Source organism: Gossypium raimondii, chromosome 2 (assembly GCF_025698545.1).
Source record: "Gossypium raimondii isolate GPD5lz chromosome 2, ASM2569854v1, whole genome shotgun sequence".
In the NCBI taxonomy this organism is placed as follows: domain Eukaryota; kingdom Viridiplantae; phylum Streptophyta; class Magnoliopsida; order Malvales; family Malvaceae; genus Gossypium; species Gossypium raimondii.
Genome location: NC_068566.1, coordinates 15,462 through 34,487, shown reverse-complemented (window position 1 = coordinate 34,487; position 19,026 = coordinate 15,462). Strand labels below are relative to the sequence as shown.

The 19,026-nt window shown below is 33.8% G+C and overlaps 1 protein-coding gene and 1 pseudogene across 7 annotated transcripts in view; both read left to right on the top strand.

Moving 5' to 3' along the window:
- LOC105765759 (uncharacterized) overlaps positions 1-19,026 on the top strand; it is a 38,128-nt gene that overhangs the window by 7,031 nt on the left and 12,071 nt on the right. Inside the window, exons 9-17 of one of the 7 annotated variants that reach the window (XM_052623918.1) lie at positions 55-390; positions 2,131-2,200; positions 3,361-3,509; positions 3,957-4,111; positions 4,363-4,522; positions 5,006-5,056; positions 6,290-6,582; positions 6,749-6,857; positions 9,378-10,415. In XM_052623918.1, coding sequence (XP_052479878.1) covers positions 55-119 — 65 coding nt within the window. In that variant the 3' untranslated portion in view covers positions 120-390; positions 2,131-2,200; positions 3,361-3,509; ... (4 more) ...; positions 6,749-6,857; positions 9,378-10,415. Of the gene's footprint in view, positions 1-54; positions 391-2,130; positions 2,201-3,360; positions 3,510-3,956; positions 4,112-4,362; positions 4,523-5,005; positions 5,057-6,289; positions 6,583-6,748; positions 6,858-6,955; positions 7,451-9,377; positions 10,416-19,026 lie in introns of those variants that run through there. The other 6 variants (XM_052623910.1, XM_052623926.1, XM_052623914.1 and 3 more) reach the window with 6 other exon arrangements.
- Positions 1,470-18,940, top strand: LOC105789415 (U-box domain-containing protein 35-like; annotated as a pseudogene).

Here is a 19,026-nt window from a genome sequence, read left to right as displayed (position 1 = left end):
AAGTGAAGATGTTTGGAACATCTGTTGAGTTTTGTTGTTTGTTGTGATTGGCAGTTATTGTGAGTGCTTTGCAGCAGGGGTTTACTGCAAGGATTATTGTGCATGTGATAACTGTTTGAACAAGCCAGATTATGAGGATATTTTTCTTGATATTCGACATCAAATTGAATTGTGTAACCCTCTCGCATTTACTCCACCTATTGTTAACCCATCTAATGATTCCCCTAATGTTACTGTAATTATGAATTCTATAATCCTACACTTTTTTCCCTTTAAATTTGTGTAATTTCATAGGTGTTTGACAAGATGAACACACCATCAGCCAAGCACAAAAGAGGATGCAAATGCAAGAGGTCAAAATGCCTAAAATAGTATTGCGAGTGCTATTGGGTATGTTTTAACTATTTAGCTCCATGTTACTTATGTTGCTCCCAATTTCCTTTTTTATTTTTAAGAACTTGTATTCAAGATCCATGTGTAATATACACCTGGACATAGATATGTTATATGACTTTCCAAGTATATAAAAAAAACTCTTTAAATTATTGAACAAATCAGTGTTAGATTGCAAATCCTTTTCAAGTTTGAAAGATCAACATAAGCTTTTGATTGTTTGTTGAGTAAATTCATTTATGGTTTTTGTTGGGTATTTTTTTATTGTTGCTTTTGATTGTTTGTAGGACTGGTAGGAGGTGGAAAAATCCTCTCTGTCCTGTTTGCTAATGCTTGATTGAATGAAACTTGAACTTTTTTTTAACTAGTAAAATTTCAATTTACAGAAAAAAAAGTGAAGTATAGACAAAATCCAAGTAAGCATACTTGCGTTGTATGATTAGTATTTCTTTCAAAATATTTTTTGTTGGATATCTAGCTGGGAGTTGTCTCTAGCTTGGAATGGCGTACAATCAAGAAGTTTGGAGCTTAATATGATTTTGTTTAATATGCTATTCTAATATCCGCAAGAACATGAAATTTTGTCTAGAAATTTTGTTAAACATGTCTTCTTATTTCTTAAGAAGGTGCAAGGAAGTTTCCTCTAATAACAACAAAGTACCAGAAAATATTATGACTGATAGGTAGAATTTGTATGGTCAAGGGCACAAGGCGCATTCTAGGTGCTAAAATTCTTTTATTTCCTGAGGTGCAGGGGCAAAAAATTAAAAAAAAGAGCTTGCCTAAGTGCAGTAAGGCAAAAGATATATGTGTCCATCCATTTATATACCAAGGTTAATAAATATAGTTATGATAATAAACTCTAAATTGTGATCCAGCTTATCTACAAAACGTGCAAATTTTTTTTCATTAATAGACCAAGCTGCACGATTTCCTTATGATCCCATGTTGTTCTTGCCTGTTGTTGGATATTCAAATATTATGCACATTAATTAAAAAGAAAAAGAAACCTAATAGAACTTGAAGTAGTTGGGTTTTTGTTTTGCACCTATCGCCTTACATTAAAGTGTATCTAGATGCACCAGGTGTGCATGTGTGATAGAATGTACTTTCCCCTAAAGGGTCTAGGGTGCTTTTATCATTTGGCTCTAAGGTGCAATTGCTAGGCATACACCTTGACATTGAAGGTTGCAATGTCTTGGTTGATGCTTATTACTATGTTCTAAATTGTATTGAATTTTGAGTTGCCACTTATGGAGATATGATGGCCCAGAGCTTAAAAAATAGTAAAGCCTATGTTCATTTATTTCTGCATGCTTGTTATTAAGTTGATCTTGCATGGTTTTTCTATTATAGAACAAAATTTCTAATCACTGAATGCAATTTGGATTGAAGTAGACTTGAAAGTTGTTAATAGGAAGATTGAATAACTTTTCTACTTGAGAAGATTCCCCTTAGCTCAATTGCTAGCTTTACGGGACTTTAAGTCTTTAATAATGATAAATTTAAATTTAAATATGGAAATTCTTGTTAGAAAAGGGTTAAGAATATAACCGCCCTCCTCTACACTGGGTTAAATAGAAGAGATTTTTGTAACTTTAGAAACCTACTGTTATGAAATTAGTTTTCAATCCAGTTTACGCTGAACGCATGCTATTAGAATTTCCACCTCCAATTTTCTACCTTAAATGGTATTCTTCTTTTTCTGATTGTATTGAATTCTTCTATTTCTACCAGGTAGATGAAATGTTGAGACATGCATCTGTGTCATCAGTTGCACGCTTGTTAAGCAGTCTTTGTAGCCATGGTTTGTTTATACTTTTCTGCTACAATCCTTCTCCCTAGAATTGTTCGGTTTGAAATTTCTCAACTTTCCTAGACGTGGTTTGTCTTTAGTTCTCCTGGAATAGTTTCGGTTCTGTCTGCAAAATTCTATGTTTTTAAAACATTCCTTTCTTGATTTTAAAAGGGAATTTTCCTGGCCTTTAGTGGATACTTTTGAAATTGATGGGTGGTATAAGTGATACCTATAATGAGTTCTTTTGGGTGCTTTCTCAGTGGTATTTGTTGATGTTTGCAGATCAAATTTCCAGTATCTTTTGGATATTACATTCAGACCTTCATGAGGCTAGGGTTACAGCTGTTCTGGAATATTTGTTATCTCTGGTGGCAAGTTTAGAACCATCACATTAACTTACGAATGGACGAGAGGTGATTTGGAAAATTTTGCTTTGTTCTTTTTGTTCTGGGCCTATGTGGCCATTAAATACTGGGTTAATTTTCTTTCTTATTCTACCCCGCGGATATCCCGTCATATCCTGATTCAGGATAGGCTATTTCAAGAATATCCCCATCATATCCCGTCCCGGTTCATTATTTTTAGTGCCCGGTTCAGCAGTTTTGGCATTCGGTTCAGATTTTTTATGTATTTGGACCGGGCTACCTGTCATTCTTATTTTTGCAAGGGATAACCTATTCCAGGGTTATCCCGGTTGGGGGATATCCTTTTGAAGGATACCCCGGCTAAGGTATATCCCATTCGAGGGATATCCTTTCGTTTTTAAGTTTAATGAAACCCAACAGTAACTTTAAAATAGCCCCAAATACCAATAAACAATAAATGCAAACACCATTATTACTGGTATTTAAAAAAACAATTTCCAAAATTTATTCTTTTGAAAATAAATAATAATAAAAAGTCTATTCCGAAATGTAATTTTTGAAAATAAACAATGCCCCTTTATTTTTTATGCGTCTCTATCTATAGTTTCAGATATATGCTTCGTTTTACTAATATTTTAAGTTAGCTTTTGTCAAGGTTTTCGGTTTTCAGATTAAAAGAATCAGGCCACATCTGGTTGGTTCCTTCTTTATTCTTGGATGAATATCAATGATTTTGTTTGGTTTACCGTTTCTTCATTCGGCCGAATTAGTTAAAGCGTTTCTATTCCCTCAAATGTGTAATAGGGATTCAGTGCTGAAAGCTTTGAATGGCCATTCCGACCATGGCCGAATAGAAATGAAGAAAATTCTTCCCAAAATCTCCTTCACACTTTCTCTGCAAATGCGTTCAAAGTTGCTTCTTTTATCACAACAATACACTTTCAGGTTAGCAGGTTTTTCTTTTCAAGTTTAATTTCGTTTGGTTTCTGTTCTTGCAATAATCAAATTTTGTTTTAGAAGGGTTTTTGGTGATTGGTTTTCTTTAAATTTTTCTAAAAATATAAGCTACAACTCAACTCCCAAATCTCTGTCTTTCGGGGAGATAATGTTTGGTATGGGAAACCTATGGACTAGAATTGAATTGCTTGGAGTCAATCGTAATCACCATATCGATCTCTTCCTCTTAATCCTTGTTTTATTGTTTCGATTTTGCTGCTGGAGACGACAAAAATAAACTAATTAATGGAGGAGATAACTCAAAATTTGATGAATTTATATTGTTTGTAATACTCGCGCATATCTCTTTTGCAATATTTGTCATTCTTTAAATCAGAGTTTTATTCCCAAATTTCTTACTGATAATCACTTAGTCTTCACTATTGTATTTTACGGTATTTCAGATTTGTTTCAGGTTTGGAGATATGGTACAACAGATGAAAATTTATTAAGAAATATACGTTATAGTGCTTTGGAGCAGACAAGTTGATGTCCAGACACTAGAGGGTCAAATGGAAACAGAAGTTATGCTAGCGGGCAGTATAGACAGCTCCTTCGGGTATAAATGGAGTTGAAAATAGATATAGCTGTATCTGCATCCTCTTCCAAGTACAAGATGTCTCCAATTCCCTATTATTGTACTATAAATTCTACTACTTTAGGTGGATCTACAATTTATTAACATGGGGCATTACTTGTTGGCATTTCTTTGCGTTTATCACATTTATTGGTGTCAAAATACAATATGCTGAAGTGTGTCATCTGTTTCTCTGTTCGGAGTAATAACCTCTAATTTGAAATGGTTGTCAGTTCTTCCAGTGCTCATGTATCAGGGTTGGGTGACCTAAACATGCCATACTTCATGCAACTTGCTGTCAAGTGCGATAAAAATTAGGTCTCCTTTCCAGTTTTGTTGTGACATTGGCACCTCTACATGTCTTGCTCATCTTTTTGTTCTGCCAATGATCTGGTATTCTTTTTGGCGTTACCATCTAACATTACATATCCCTTCCTATTGTTGTATTGGAGCTTTTACTTGTTGTGGTTCATGGTGCATTCTCCTCCCACTGCAACATACATGCAGATGCACTTGTTCTTTCTCACTTCCATTTTTCCGTTCACTGTCTGTTACGTTGTATTTCTAAGCATTTGTCTTGTTGATTTGTTATTTTCTACTGGTTGCTATTGTGCAAAGGAGCTTATACTGTTTCGATGGCACATATATATTTTTAATTATTGGATAGGTGGAGTGTTCACTGTGTTTATTGATTGTACTATCAACAGTATTAATCTGAGTTGTGCTTGCATTTGTAACTATTGTTGTTACTTTCAGAAGAAAAAGAAATCTATTATTATTGCATAGGGTGTAACTTGATTTTTCTTTTGACATCATCACAATGTCCTGTTCCTAAGAAGATTGGCATCATCCTAATCGGTCAACTTTCCTTTTCAGTTTAACACGGAGGGGTATCTTCTAAGGCTTCCTCTTCCAGAATGTTGGGTGGTAAGAAAAAAATACTGTGCTTGTTTCGCCACCATCTATTTATTTGTATAGTTGAGCCAAGTTACCTGCATTCGTACATACCCTGATTATTCTTTTTCTGAATGCTACAGAGAAGTTACTTGAGTACTGTTGTTCTTTTTCTGCTAATAGAACGTAGTTCTATTGTTTTATGCCATTAAGGTCTGGATTTTATGCCATTTACAGATCATGAAAACTGAAAAGTAATGAAGTTTATGCTGTTGTTATATGGCACATAATGCCCTTTTTTTCTAAGGATAAAGTCGTAAAATTCATTTGGTGGATAGTGTGTGTTATTTTATTGTTATCATTACTAGAATTCTATTGTAAGTTGGATCAGTATGTGCTGTTGACACATACATGAAATACCTGTCATGGTTGTATGTTTTTTGCAAAAAATACTGGTATAATTTTTACCCTGATTAGCTGTAGTTATTTTTGTGTTATATTTACAGTCTTTAGATCTGCAACCCATGCTTGGGATTTATGTTTTTGTTGTTTGCATGGGTATATTGAAGCCAGTAAAGCTCGCATTTACCACTCTGGAGATGATTCAGTTGCTTTAGTAGCTCAGACAGTTTTACTCTACGTTTTCGAGAATATACTGAAATTATTACATCCATTCATGCTATTCGTAACTGAGGAACTGTGGCAGGTGTGGGCTTTGTAGTGTTTACCACGTTTTTTGTTAATATAATTTTTATAATTTAAACTCATTTAGTTTACAATATTCTTGAATCTGATCATTCATGTTAATATTAAGTTTGGATAAAATCCGCTGGAACACAATTTCCATTGATGAGCACCTTATCAAGTCTAGATTTAATGTGCACACCTGACTTTGCACATGCACATTTACTTAAGTGAATTTTGGGTTCACATTACAGCATACATGAATAGTGCTTTATACAAGAAATGATATTTTTTTCCTAACGTCTCTTTACCTTCTTTGTCTTTAATCCCCCAAAAAAAAGTAATTTAAAGAAGGTATTAATTACCATAAATGTTACCGTTGTCACATGATGATTAAGAAAATCTATTCTTTTTGGGCAGTACGGGCAGGAGAAAAGCTGCCTGTTTTCTTCAGCCTTTCCAAATTCCCTTCCTTCCCTTTTATTCTCTGTTGTTTTTCCATTCTTTGATCTCTGTTCATCCTCTCTTTCGTTTTCTTTATTGTCTCTCCTTCCTTTCTTGTCATTTCGTAACAAACCCTAGGCACTTCCGCGGCATCAACACCTTCCGGCGTCTTACCTCCGATCAAAGGCCAGCTTCCTTCCCATTATTCGAAAATTGAATCCTCAAATCTATCTCTTCTATCCATAGCACCCCATTTATTCGCCGACTCCTCTCTCTCTCTCTGTCTGTTTTGAATTTCTTCCTCTCATTTTTTTAGTTTTGGGTCACCAATTGCCAAAAAAACACGGAACGACGCTACACTAGGTTTTCTTTGCCGTTTCTGGTTTTTGTGATTTTTTGGAATTTTCTGCTTCATCGGTGACTGATTTCAGGTATGAATCATCACTTCTACTTTGTCTATCTTTGCTATTTCATTTCGTTTTAGTTTCAGATCTGTTCTTTATTACTTGTATTTCAGTGGTTTTTTTTATGATTTTTTTGTTTTCTTCTTTATAAATCCTTTGTTTTTGCCTTTTCATCTCTGTTTTTTTGTTTCAGATATAATTATTTATCACTCAAAGCAAAGCAAAGGGTAAAGTAGGTGGGATTTGAGGATAGTGAAAAATGTTTGGTCTGGCTTCATCGGAGATTGATTTTAGCCTTTTAGGTATGAATATGTACTTAAACTGTCTTTTTCAGTCATCTCTGTTTTTAGTTTCAGATATATACTTCTTTTTACTAATATTCTCATTGGGTATTTATCAGGGTTTTCGGTTTTCAGATTCAAAGAACCACTGTTTTGTTCCGTTGAAATTATGTATCTGTGCGGTTTTTTGTTCTTTTTTATCTTGTACTATATGTTTATTGTTTTTGAATTGTCTGTTTCGCTCTGCTCGCATTGTATCTATCTTGCTTTATTGTTATTATTTTTTGCTTCGCGTTTACTTTCGTAAATTACTTTTGGTGTTTCTATTTGTTTCTCCTTTACTTTCGTAAGATAGAGAATTTCTAAGTTCTCTTCCGTTCCTATTTTTTCCGTCTACTTACGATTGTAGCTATCGTAATATCTTCGATTTCATTTTATTTTTTGCTTCGCAAAATACACTATGTCGGCTTCTCTTTATGGGCTCCTGTGTTGGCGTTTTGTCCTGTGCCCTGCTTAGTTTATGGCTTGTGTTTTGCCTAGATTTTGGGCTTTTATCCCGCTTGTAGGTTCTATGGAATGATTGAAGGCAGCATGACCCTATTTGCAAATGCACTGTAAGTATCTTAGTCTCTGTGTTCTCCTTTTTTGCATGCTGGTTTGTGATCCATTTTTTTTGCTTGGGCCACGGATATGGTTTTGTTTTTATTTTTAATTTTTAGTGTGTTGGGTTGGCCTGTTTGGGAATGGGTTTGCGTTGTTTTTATGTTGGGTTTTATTTTGGTAGTGTTTAATGTAAAAAAGATTTGTAAAATATTTTTGAACATAGCTGTTTAATTTTGAAGCAATTGTTTTAAAATTAAATAAATTTAAAAATATTTTATGTAATTTAAAATTTTTAGGTTTTTTTAATAAATGCTTTTTATTATGCATGTCACATAATTAAGAATGATTTGAACATTTTAGTATTTACTAGTGTTCCTTGAAAAACATTCATATCGGAACATGTAAAAAATTTATTATACTGGTCCACTAGGTTCTATTTCTCAGGGCTGAATATTGTTGGGCTTGGGTTATTGGACTTTCATTTCAGTGTTTAATTTTGTGTACCGATTTTGGCATTCGTTTTTGATTTTGTGGTTTTTAGAATCCCTTTTATCAGCGTATGGATTTTTACTTGAGCATTGTCTTCGGCTTTCTGTTTTAATTTGAGATTTATGCTTTTTAGATTTGTGTTTTTTGGTTTATGGTTTTCATGTTTAGTAATTGCTGTTTTGCTATGTGTTTGATTTTTATTGATGTGGTCTGTGAGTTACTTTTTGGTTGTTTTATGCTCTATAGTTTGCCCATATATATTTTTATAATTTTGCTCTTTTATAATTTGCAATAAAGTAGTGAGTTTTGATAATAAAGCCTATAGAATTTAACTTTCCACAGTTTTATGTTATGGAGGGAGTTCCATCTTAATTCTAATTTGTACTTACAAGAATAGCGTTACAAAAAAGCTACAAAAAGCATGAGCAAGACAGTGAGTGTTTGATGGGTAATGGGGAGTTGAGGGTGATGTGGGTATTTGAGCACCAGAGTGAAAATGGTAGTCAGCGACGGTGTTAAGTGAGAGTATTGGTTTGGTGGCGGTGAGTTACTGAGAATCTTTTTGAAGATCAAACTCTATTTTCTTCTCTGATAAACTTTCTCTCCACCCTTTTTTCTTTCTATTTTGAACAATATTACTTCCCGCACCAAAAAAACTTCTTTCGTAGTGTTTCTAAAATAAAGATTTCTCCCTTTGAACCGCAGACAAATGTATATTTATAATTCTGTAAACATTCTCTTTTTTCTTTTTTTTTTGTAGATATTAATAGCTAAAAATGGAAATAATATTAGTAAACAATAAAATGTATACTTTTTTTGTAGATATTAATAACTAAATAATGGAAATAATATTAGTAAACAATAAAATGAATATTCTTTTTTTGTAGATATTAATAACTAAATAATGGAAATAATAGTAGTAAACAATAAATTGTATATTCTTTTCTTTTTTTTTTATTTCATCTCTGTTTAGTTTCTGATATATTCTTCTTTTACTAATATTCTCATTGAATATTTGTCATCGTTTTAGGTTTTCAGATTCAAAGAATAACTGTTTCGTTCCGTTGAAATTATGGATCTGTGCGGTTTTTTGTAGTTTATTTATCTTGGTACTATATGTTTTTTGTTTTTGAATTGTCTGTTTCGCTTTGCTCATATTGTATCTATCTTGCTTTATATTTGTTATTTTTCCTTCGCAAAATACTGTTGGGGTTTCTGTTTGTTTCTTGTCTACTTTCGTGAGCTAGAGAAATTCTAAGTTTTCTCTTTCGTTTCTATTTTGTGTGTTTTTTGAAATCCCCGATTGAGGGTACTTTTGGTGGCTATGGTTTTGGTGTTGGTGCCCACGATTCTTTCGGCATTCACATATATTTTTTCACTTTTTTTTTTTAAATTTTTATGAATTACATATATATTTGAATTTCTTTAATTTTTTTTTATATTTGTCAGGCTACATTAGAGTAAAAGATGACAGTGATGGAAACTTTAAACCCATGCACCGAATATAAACCAGCAGTAAAAGTAGTCAGTCAATTACTGAATTGGGAAGGAAAAAATCTGAAACTGTAGTAGGCGTGTGGGGTAACGTGACAAGAAACAGAATCAAATGGGAGAGGAGCAAACTGTAATTAAACAGTTCTTCAACTGCCATTCTTTCTTCAATCCATAGCTTTGCATTTTTTCGGCTGTGGGATATTGGGTTTGGTTTTTTGGCCTCGGTGAAGGGTTTCTATTTTAGTGTTTGTGTGGTGACAGTCTCGTCTGGTTGTTTTAGTTTCAGTTCTGCTGGGATGGATTGGATTCTGTCGTGTGGGTTTTTTGTGAAGGGTTTGAGACCTTTTTTTCATCTGGTTCGGGATTTTTCCCTTCCGGTTGAGAGATTTTATGCCCTGATTCAGCTTATTTTAGGCTCCTATTATTATAAACCGGTTTGGGAAAAAGCCTATACCGGGTAGGCCGGTTGAGTAATAGTTCAGAGATGGGATTGGCCGGTTCAGGAATAGTCCTTTTCTAGGTTTTACATTTTTCGGTTTGGCTGTTTTAGTGCCCGGTTCGGGTTTATTTTGATGTTTGGACCGGGATACTTGTCATGCTTATCCCAGACGGGGATATCCCGTTATGCGGATATCCCGGTTCAATGGTATTCCAGTTTAGGGTATCCCGGTTCAATGGTGTTCCAGTTTAGGATATCCCTGTTCAATGATTTTCCAGTTTAGGATGTCCCGGTTCAATGTATTCCAGTTTAGGATATCCCGGTTCGAGCTTATCTCTGTTTTGGGATATCCAAGATCGACTTAACTGGATCAATAAGTTCGGTCGTTGCTCACTGCTAAGAAGGCCAATATGTTTGAAGAGATACAAATGACAGTAAATGAAACCCAATTGTACATTAACATTGCTCCCCAAATAATAATATATATTTGTTATAACTAATGTATATTTTATACATTTGGTATAATTAATGTATATTTTATATATTTGTTTTAATTAATGCATATTAACAAATGTTTTATTTAAATGTATGTAAATTACAATAATATAACATTTAATATGAATAATATATTAAATAATACAGTTTTATAATATTAAGAAATTAATTTTAAGTTTTTACATAATAATTTTATACCAAGCATTAAATTGTCTTTTACAAACTATACCTTTCCAATTCAAAATTGAACCCTGCTTCTGTGGCTATCGAAAATCTAAGAAAATGTACATGTTTTGCATCTTTAATTGCATTAGAAATATGACGCTAGAATGAATTAAAATTAAAAATTCATGATAAAAAAAGTTAATAGTGATGAATAAAATCATAAGCAGTTAAGAAAACATACTTAAAAATAACCTTATAAATATATACATTTATTTTTATTATTGGAATTATTTTTTTTTTGTAATTTACTCATTGTGTGCCATATCAAATATAATGATTATAAATTCTATTATTAGCATAAGTTTATGACTGTAATAAATAAATATATGTGCATCACTTTTTTGAAAAAAGATTGTATTTTGTCTCAGTAGGTTTAAAGCAACAAATATCTCAGCAATGGTATAAAAAAATGCACCAGACTTTTGTAGTGTTTATGTGCTATCCAAAAGCAAAATTTCATCCATGCATCAGCTTCTCATCCAGCTCCAGTTATCTCCACGTTGCATAATCACCTTCTTAACCAGTTAAGCTTAATACCAACTCCTCCTCCTGAATCGCGTATCCTGCCAGCTAATAGCTCGAGAGGTCTGTTTCATTTCTAGTTTCAAGCTTTAGTTATATAATATTAAGTTACCTACGATTAGAGGTGCTCATGGGTTGGGTCGTGCTCAAGTAAAAATTCAGTCTCATTTACTGGGCCCGGCCCGACCCGAAAAATGGGCCTAAAATTTTGTCCAAGCCTAACTTGGATAAAAATGATAAAATTCGGGCCCGACCAGGCCTGTATTAGTTTTTTATATTATTTTTAATACATATAATACATTAAAAATATTAAAAAATTAAAATAAATATTTCCCAACAAATTGAAAATAAATTTTAAAAAATATGTAGACTTAAATAACACTAAGATAAATGCAACTTAACAAGCAAATGCCTCTAAAATAATAACAAAACTAACAATAAAATGAGTTTTATACAATATGCAAAATAGTAAAATGATAGCAAAATAGGGAGAAAACAACAAAAAAATAACATTAAAAAATAATAATAAAAAAGAGCAGATTTTTTTTTCCTTTAGTGAATTCGGGTAGGGCCCGGGCCCAAAAATGTCTTACCCGAGGCTCGGCCCGTTTTTAAATGGGCCTTATTTTTTTGTCCAAGCCTATTTTTTGGGCCTATATTTTTGCCCAAACCTCCTACATTTCGGCAGGCCTTCGGGCCGGGTGGCCCGACCCATGATCAGGTCTACCTACCATTACTCAGTCTTGATTTTAATTAAATTAAAAATTGCCTGCCCGAATGGCCCGACCCATGATCTACCCAGCATTACTCAATATTGATTTTAATTAAATTAAAAATTATCTGTAAATATTAATTTTAATAGTTGAGAAGCCACGACTTGAACCACAGCGTAAATCTATCGATTCCATGGATTCCATAAGGTAACGAGCTAATTGTACCTGGGACGAGAACCAAAATTACTCTTGTCTTCAAATGCTTTGTTTGTTTGTTCTTCATTCCCCCCATTTTTTTGCCTTGTATATAAAGAATATATATATATATATATATCCAGTAACAAAATAACAATAAATGAAAGAGATGCAGTTGGATCTAAAATTAACTAGTCTATTATTAATTTAGTTGTTAGCAACTTTGGATGAATGCAGGTCACCTTTTAACAGGATAGGCCAAAACGTGAAATCATATCCGGCACTCCCTATGCCAAATATGGATATATCCTTTATCAGTTCTGGCAGACCAGGCATTGACCATATGTTTCCCAAATTCAATGATTACCAATAAGCAAGCCACACTGCCACTGCTTTAAGACTGTCCAACGTTTTAGACTATTAAAGTAATTTTAGCTTTGAGTCAATGTAGTTTGGACAAAACACAGTGGATTTGAGCTCTCCACATGATTTCTCATACGTTTCGCAGGACAGTGACAAATTTTCAAACTTATCTACATCAATGGCAAGTAAGAAAGATATGAAGATGTATATACACACGCACAAACAAATATATATGTGTGTATTAAATTACTGCATAAATTCATTGATGTGACTGTAGGCTGGCTAGTATAGCATTACACATTATATTCACCAACGAAAATAAACTATCAAAAGCATTTGTTCTCACTTCGATTCAAACATAAATTTTCACCATTCGCATTTTTCAGAAAAGATATAACCACATTTCAGGTTTGTCTAACTAATACTTATAAACAAGTAAACAATAAAAAAAATACGATGTTTCACCTCAAAATCATCAAATATCATCGTGAAAGTGGAATGAAGTAACCAAGTGCTTCACCTTCTTTACACACTTCCGTTTACGTTACAATATATGCATATATTTAATTAATTATTTGTATTATTCTACGTTCTAGGAAGATGTGTGTAAAATTTCTGGAAATAATAATATAGATGAGTTTTATAGTATTGGGTGAAACCTACAGGAGGACGTGGAAGCCGAAATGAGGAGGCTAAAGCTAGAGCTAAAGCAAACTATGGAAATGTGTAGTACTGCCTACAAAGAAGCACTCACAGCAAAACAGAAGGTTAGAGTGTAAACTAACATCTGCTTATACTGTTCCTCAACATATTTTGACTAGTTAGAATTTTGTGCATAATTACATCACAGCAGGCAAGAGAACTCCAGCTGTGGAAATTGGAAGAGGCACGACTTGCTGAGGAAGCTGCATTAGCAATAGCAGAAAAGGAGAAAGCCAAGTCAAAAGCAGCAATGGAAATCGCTGAAGCGGCTCAGAGAATTGCAGAAATTGAATTAAAAAAAGGGTGAACGCAGAAATGAAAGCGCTTAAGGAATCAGCGGGAAAAAAAAGGCACCAGATGCATTAGCACATTCAGATTTCAGGTACAAGAAGTACACAATAAAAGAAATTGAAGCTGCCACTGAATTCTTCTCAGAACTTCTCAAGATTGGGGAAGGGGGTTATGGCCCCGTGTATAAAGCCAGTCTAGATCATACTCCCGTTGCAATTAAGGTTTTGCGACCAGATGCAGCACAAGGAAGGTCATAGTTTCAGCAAAGAGGTACGACTTCCAAATAGAGTTTAGTATGATGAGCCTGTAGAGCATTAATTCTAATTACTGAGAAACAAGAACATTGTAGGCTGAATATGCATGCTTTAGTTACTAGTGTATTTATAGAATGAATTTTAAAATTTGGCTGCTCTAAGAATTAAACTACATGTAGAGGTTTTAAGCTGCATAGGGCATCCCAACGTGGTTTTCCTGTTGGGAGCCTGCCCAGAGTATGGATGCTTGGTGTACGAGTTCATGTCTAACAGGAGCTTAGAGGACCGTCTCTTCAGGAGACGGAACACTCCGACTCTCTCTTGACAGCTTAGGTTCAGAATTGCAGCCGAAATTGGAACAACCTTGTTGTTCTTCCACCAGACTAAACCCGAACCTGTTGGTTTAGTAAAGAACTAATTGAAGCATAGAATAAAAATATGAATGGAGCGATGATTTAATTCATTAACAAAGCAGCCCTTATATTCAAGTCTCAAGTAACAACCTCAACAAAACATTCAAATTGTTACTCCTACTAACAAGCTAATAAATCTCCCTAGGACTTAGTCTTATTTTTTAAAAAACAGTTGCAGCCTTGAGACACTAACATTCTCCTCCTGACTCAGGTGTTGCAGACACCAAGTTTATTATTAAGAAACTCAAATCGACTAACATGAAAAATTTAGTAAAAATATATCTTATCTGACCCTATGGTTTGCAATAAACCAATTTCTTCAATATTCGCCTTCTATGAATTCATTCTCGACTAGTGTAGCTTCAAGAGTTACCTCCAATTGTTTCCTAGCTTGCAATTCCATCGAAATCAAAATTCCATAATTCAAAATCATCACAAGCTGCTTCAGAAAGTAATAGAGTGGCCAGAGCTGGCACCCCTTCTTATAAGGTCTTGTGTTGTCAATATATTTGCGATTAATACCATTTATGGTTTGATTAACAAATCTTCTTGCAGCGAATAATTCTTTTTTCAATTTTACATTTTGCCTGAAAGCTTGATCACCTTAACAACTAAATTTTTAAACTCAACAACATCTATAGATATCAATTCTTTCACATATGAAGCTTCTTCAGCTGGCTTTTGATTTTGGAAACATAACCCACTATTTTCTTCTGAAAGTTGCACATTACTCCCAATTTCTTGAGATGCAATTTTTTTTCTGTAGCTCACGTGTAAAAGATGATAGGTTATCATCATAGAGAGATGTCAACCGCTGCTCCAAGAGAGTTACCTTTGCATGTAACTCCTCATTCTCAAAACACTTGATTTGTAGTTGTTCTTGTAGGATACGTGATGGTCACTAAACTAACTATAATTACGACAAAGACAAGTGCACCTATCAAACAATAGTATAACTATGGTGAGTAGGGAATATCGTATCCGCAAGTACTAAAAGTATTAGTAATTATCGTTTTTCTATTATTTAGCCGATAAATTGGAGTGATTGTTTTTAATCTAAATTTACTAATCAAATTTAACTAAGAATGCAACAATGAAAGAAATAGGAAATAATTGAAGATAACCAATGAGAAAGACAATACCCAGGAAATAATCCACCTAGACTTCACCTATTATTCTGAATCTGAATTAAACGATTTATTCACTTTTGTCTTGATCTGTAGAAATCCCTAAATTATGTTAATATCTCTTTCGAGAGTAAGAACAACTGAATTTAGGTTGATTAATTGAAATCTCTTTCTAATTAAAACTCATATTGTCTCATTAACTCGGTTTATGGATTCTCCTATTAGATTTGACTCTAATCCGGTAGATTTATGTCGTCCTATTTCTAGGATTGCATGCAACTCCACTCAATTATGCTAGATCTACTCTTAAATAGAGACTTTTGCTCTACTGAAATAAGCACATTAAACACGAATTAATATCCCCAAAATATTAAAACATGAAATAAGCATACATAATTGAGAACAAGAAGCAAGTATTTATCACGTAAAAATAGAAATTAAATAATAAGATTCATTATAGGTTTCATCCTCTCTAGGTATCTAGGGAATTTTGTTTATAATCCTAAATAAGAACATCTCAAAGGTAAGATATCCACAAGACATAAAGAAACGTAATAAAACTTCGAAAGAAATTAAATGGAGATAATTGATCTTGAGGGAGATCCGCTTCCTAGTTGATTCTGATGGCGTTCTTCGAGTGTTTTCTCCGATCTTCTCCGATTGCCCCTTTAGGTCTTCTTCTAATTGGTATTTATAGACTTTAGAATGCTTAGAAAACCTAAAAATTATGTTTTTCAGCGTACCTGGGAAACAGGTTACGAAATCGTCATGGGCTGGCACATGGGCATGTGGCCAGGCTGTGTGGATCCTGAAAATAACTCTTTTTGTCTAATTTTGGCTTATTTTTTGCTCATTTCACTCCTCAATGCTCACCTAAGTATAGAAACATGAATTTAAAGGATTAGGAGCATCAAATTCACTAATTTACATAATTAATCATCCAAAAACACATCAAGAATGTGATTAAAAAAATGTTACTTTTATGGCTTATCAATACGATTATCTGCCAATTTTATCTCAAGCTCAAAACTATTTTCATTACATTGTATTATCAATTTCATAATTGTTTGTTGCATTGATGTCATTCTTTTCTGATAATTGGATGCCACTTGCTTCTCCTCAAATGGATTCAAGGAGAAAATCTTATTTTACATCTTGATCCTAAACAATTCATTGCCACTAGAGTTAAGGATCAGACACCTTCACTCTTTGAATCCCTTCTCTACCAATTGCCCCACACTCAACAAGTTTTCATCAATCTCAGGTACAAAAGTTCAAGCATAACTCTTTGTTGTTACTGTGCCTCTTCCCTTCACTTCTAAGTATTCTCTATTTCCTATCCTTACTTTCGACTTCAATGACTTGTCAAAGTCTTTAAACAGCTTCTCATCACATGTTATGTGATTGGTGCAACCACTATCAATTAACCAACTGTCACATAGAGTGCTTGATGAGAAGCAAGAGACGACAAGCAAATGGTCCTTTTCTTCTTTATCAAGTTGCACCTTATGCATTTCACATCTGGCCTTCTCCAAAACTTGAAATGAGGATGATTCTATTTTTCATAATACTTATATTAAGAATACTTATTATAATTTTCAGTACTATTACCTTTTACAACAGTTTTTGAACCACTATTTTAATCACTCTTATTCTCATTCCACTTTTGTTTCTCTCATTTTATGCTTACTTTGTGCCTCATTAGCCTCCTTTGCTCTTGTACTTGTAAAGCACTGATCAACTCCACTACTCTTACCTGAGTCAAGTTCTTGGTGTTCTCCAAAGATACAATTGTTACTTCATATTTCTCAAACACAAAGACAAGTATTTTTTGCACCAGTTTAAAATCAGAGAGATCAGTCTCAAGAACTCTTACCCTGTTAGCAATATCTATCAGCTTGTCCGAGTATTCATTGATTGAGTCAGAGTCCTTCATTTGCAGCCTCTCGAATTCTCTAATCAAGTTCAACACATTCATGTTCTTGATCCTCTCATCTCATTGATACTTAGCCTTGAGGTAGTCCCATATCTCCTTAATTGATCCAAAAGGCATAATTCTATTGAATATGGTTGATGAAACAGAAGCATGAAGGAAAGCCTTTACCTTAGCCTTCCTGGTGGTTCTCTCCTTGTGCATTTTGATCTGATTCATAGTTGGATTGTTGAAAAGTGGAGTCACCTCATAGTCTTCCTCGACAGCTTCCCAATAATCACAACCCTCAATATATGCTTGCATTCTCACAGTCCATACTTGATAATTCTCTCAATCAAACACAAGTGGGGCTAAGGCAGACAGCTTACTTGATCCCGATTCTATTTTCCTCAAAACCTCATAAGTGTATCTCTCAATTTTCTCTTAGAACTCTTACAAAACTTTTCTCACAAGTCCCTTAAGAAAAATAGCTCTCGATACCACTGTTTGTTTAGCAAAGAACTAATTGAAGCATAGAAAAAAATATGAATGAAGGGATGATTTAATTCATTAACAAAGCAGCCTTTATATACAAGTTTCAAGTAACAACCTAAAAAAAAAATTCAAATTGCTACTTCTACTAACAAACTAACAAATCTCCCTAGGACTTAGTCTTATTTTAAAAAAAAAAATAGTTGTAGCCTTGAGACACTAACAGAACCTATAATCTACCGTGACTTGAAACTATCCAATATCTTTTTTGACCGCAACTTTGTGAGCAAGATTAGTGATGTTGGGTTGGCCAGACTAGTTCCTCCATCTGTAGCTAACAATGTAACCCAATATTAGATGACATCCACAAAAGGAACTTTCTGCTACATAGATCCAAAATACCAGCAGACAGGCATGCTGGGAGTGAAATCAGATGTATACTCCCTTGGCATTATGCTTCTACAAATAATAAAAACAAAACCACTAATGGGATTGACTCACCATATGCAATGGGCTATTGAGCAGGGGACCTTTGCTCATATGCTAGACCCATCTATTGATGATTGGTCAGTTCAAAGGTCTTGAGCTTCGCAAAGATTGCACTTAACTATGCAGAGCTAAGGAGGAAAGATAGACCTGAGCTGGGTAAAATCGTCTTGCCAGGATTGAACAGGCTGCGATTACTTGCTGAAGAAACGATGCACCTCACTTGGGAAGCTAGGAGTCCAGGACACTCCGCCAACTATAGCCAAGTTTCACTGTAACTAGTAAGTTAATTAATTACAAAGTGTCAGTCCTAATTTCCTAACCATATCAACTTATTTCACATTTTATACTAACTATATCATCTTACTTCACATTTTTATGGTTTTTGTTGAACTTACTTCAAATTTAACACTTGATTTGTTTCCTTTTCTTTTTCATCATACGTTAGGAGCACTCCAGTTGTCCTAATTTTCCACACTCCGATGAATACTTAAGAAGTCCTCCCAACGGGAATCCATATGCATTCATCAATCAAATTTTGTTGTGTTATTATTTTATATTTTTAATTAAAAATTTAAATGAAAATTTATATTTTTAGAACTTATTTTTGTCATTGGGTTAGAACTTTAATCTGACAATTCGTACGATTTTAGGCGATTTATTTGTTTTAAATTCGCCAAAGTCAACCTATCTCTTGAAAAGTGAGAAATTACAATAAAAAATTTCTAAGGCATCGAAAATAAAGCGGAAGCCAATAAAAAACAAAGAAGCAACGAAAGAATAGAAAAACCACAAGAAAGCAATGCCTACAAGGTTTTTGAGTAAATGCTCTCACAGTATATTCACTAACTTTGAATGGAACAGAATAGGATATAATGGAATCAAATGAGGGGGGAAGATGATCGCTTGCGTGCATGGACAAAAAAGTAAATAATTTTATAAAACAATTTTAAGAATTCAGTATTATAGGTGAAT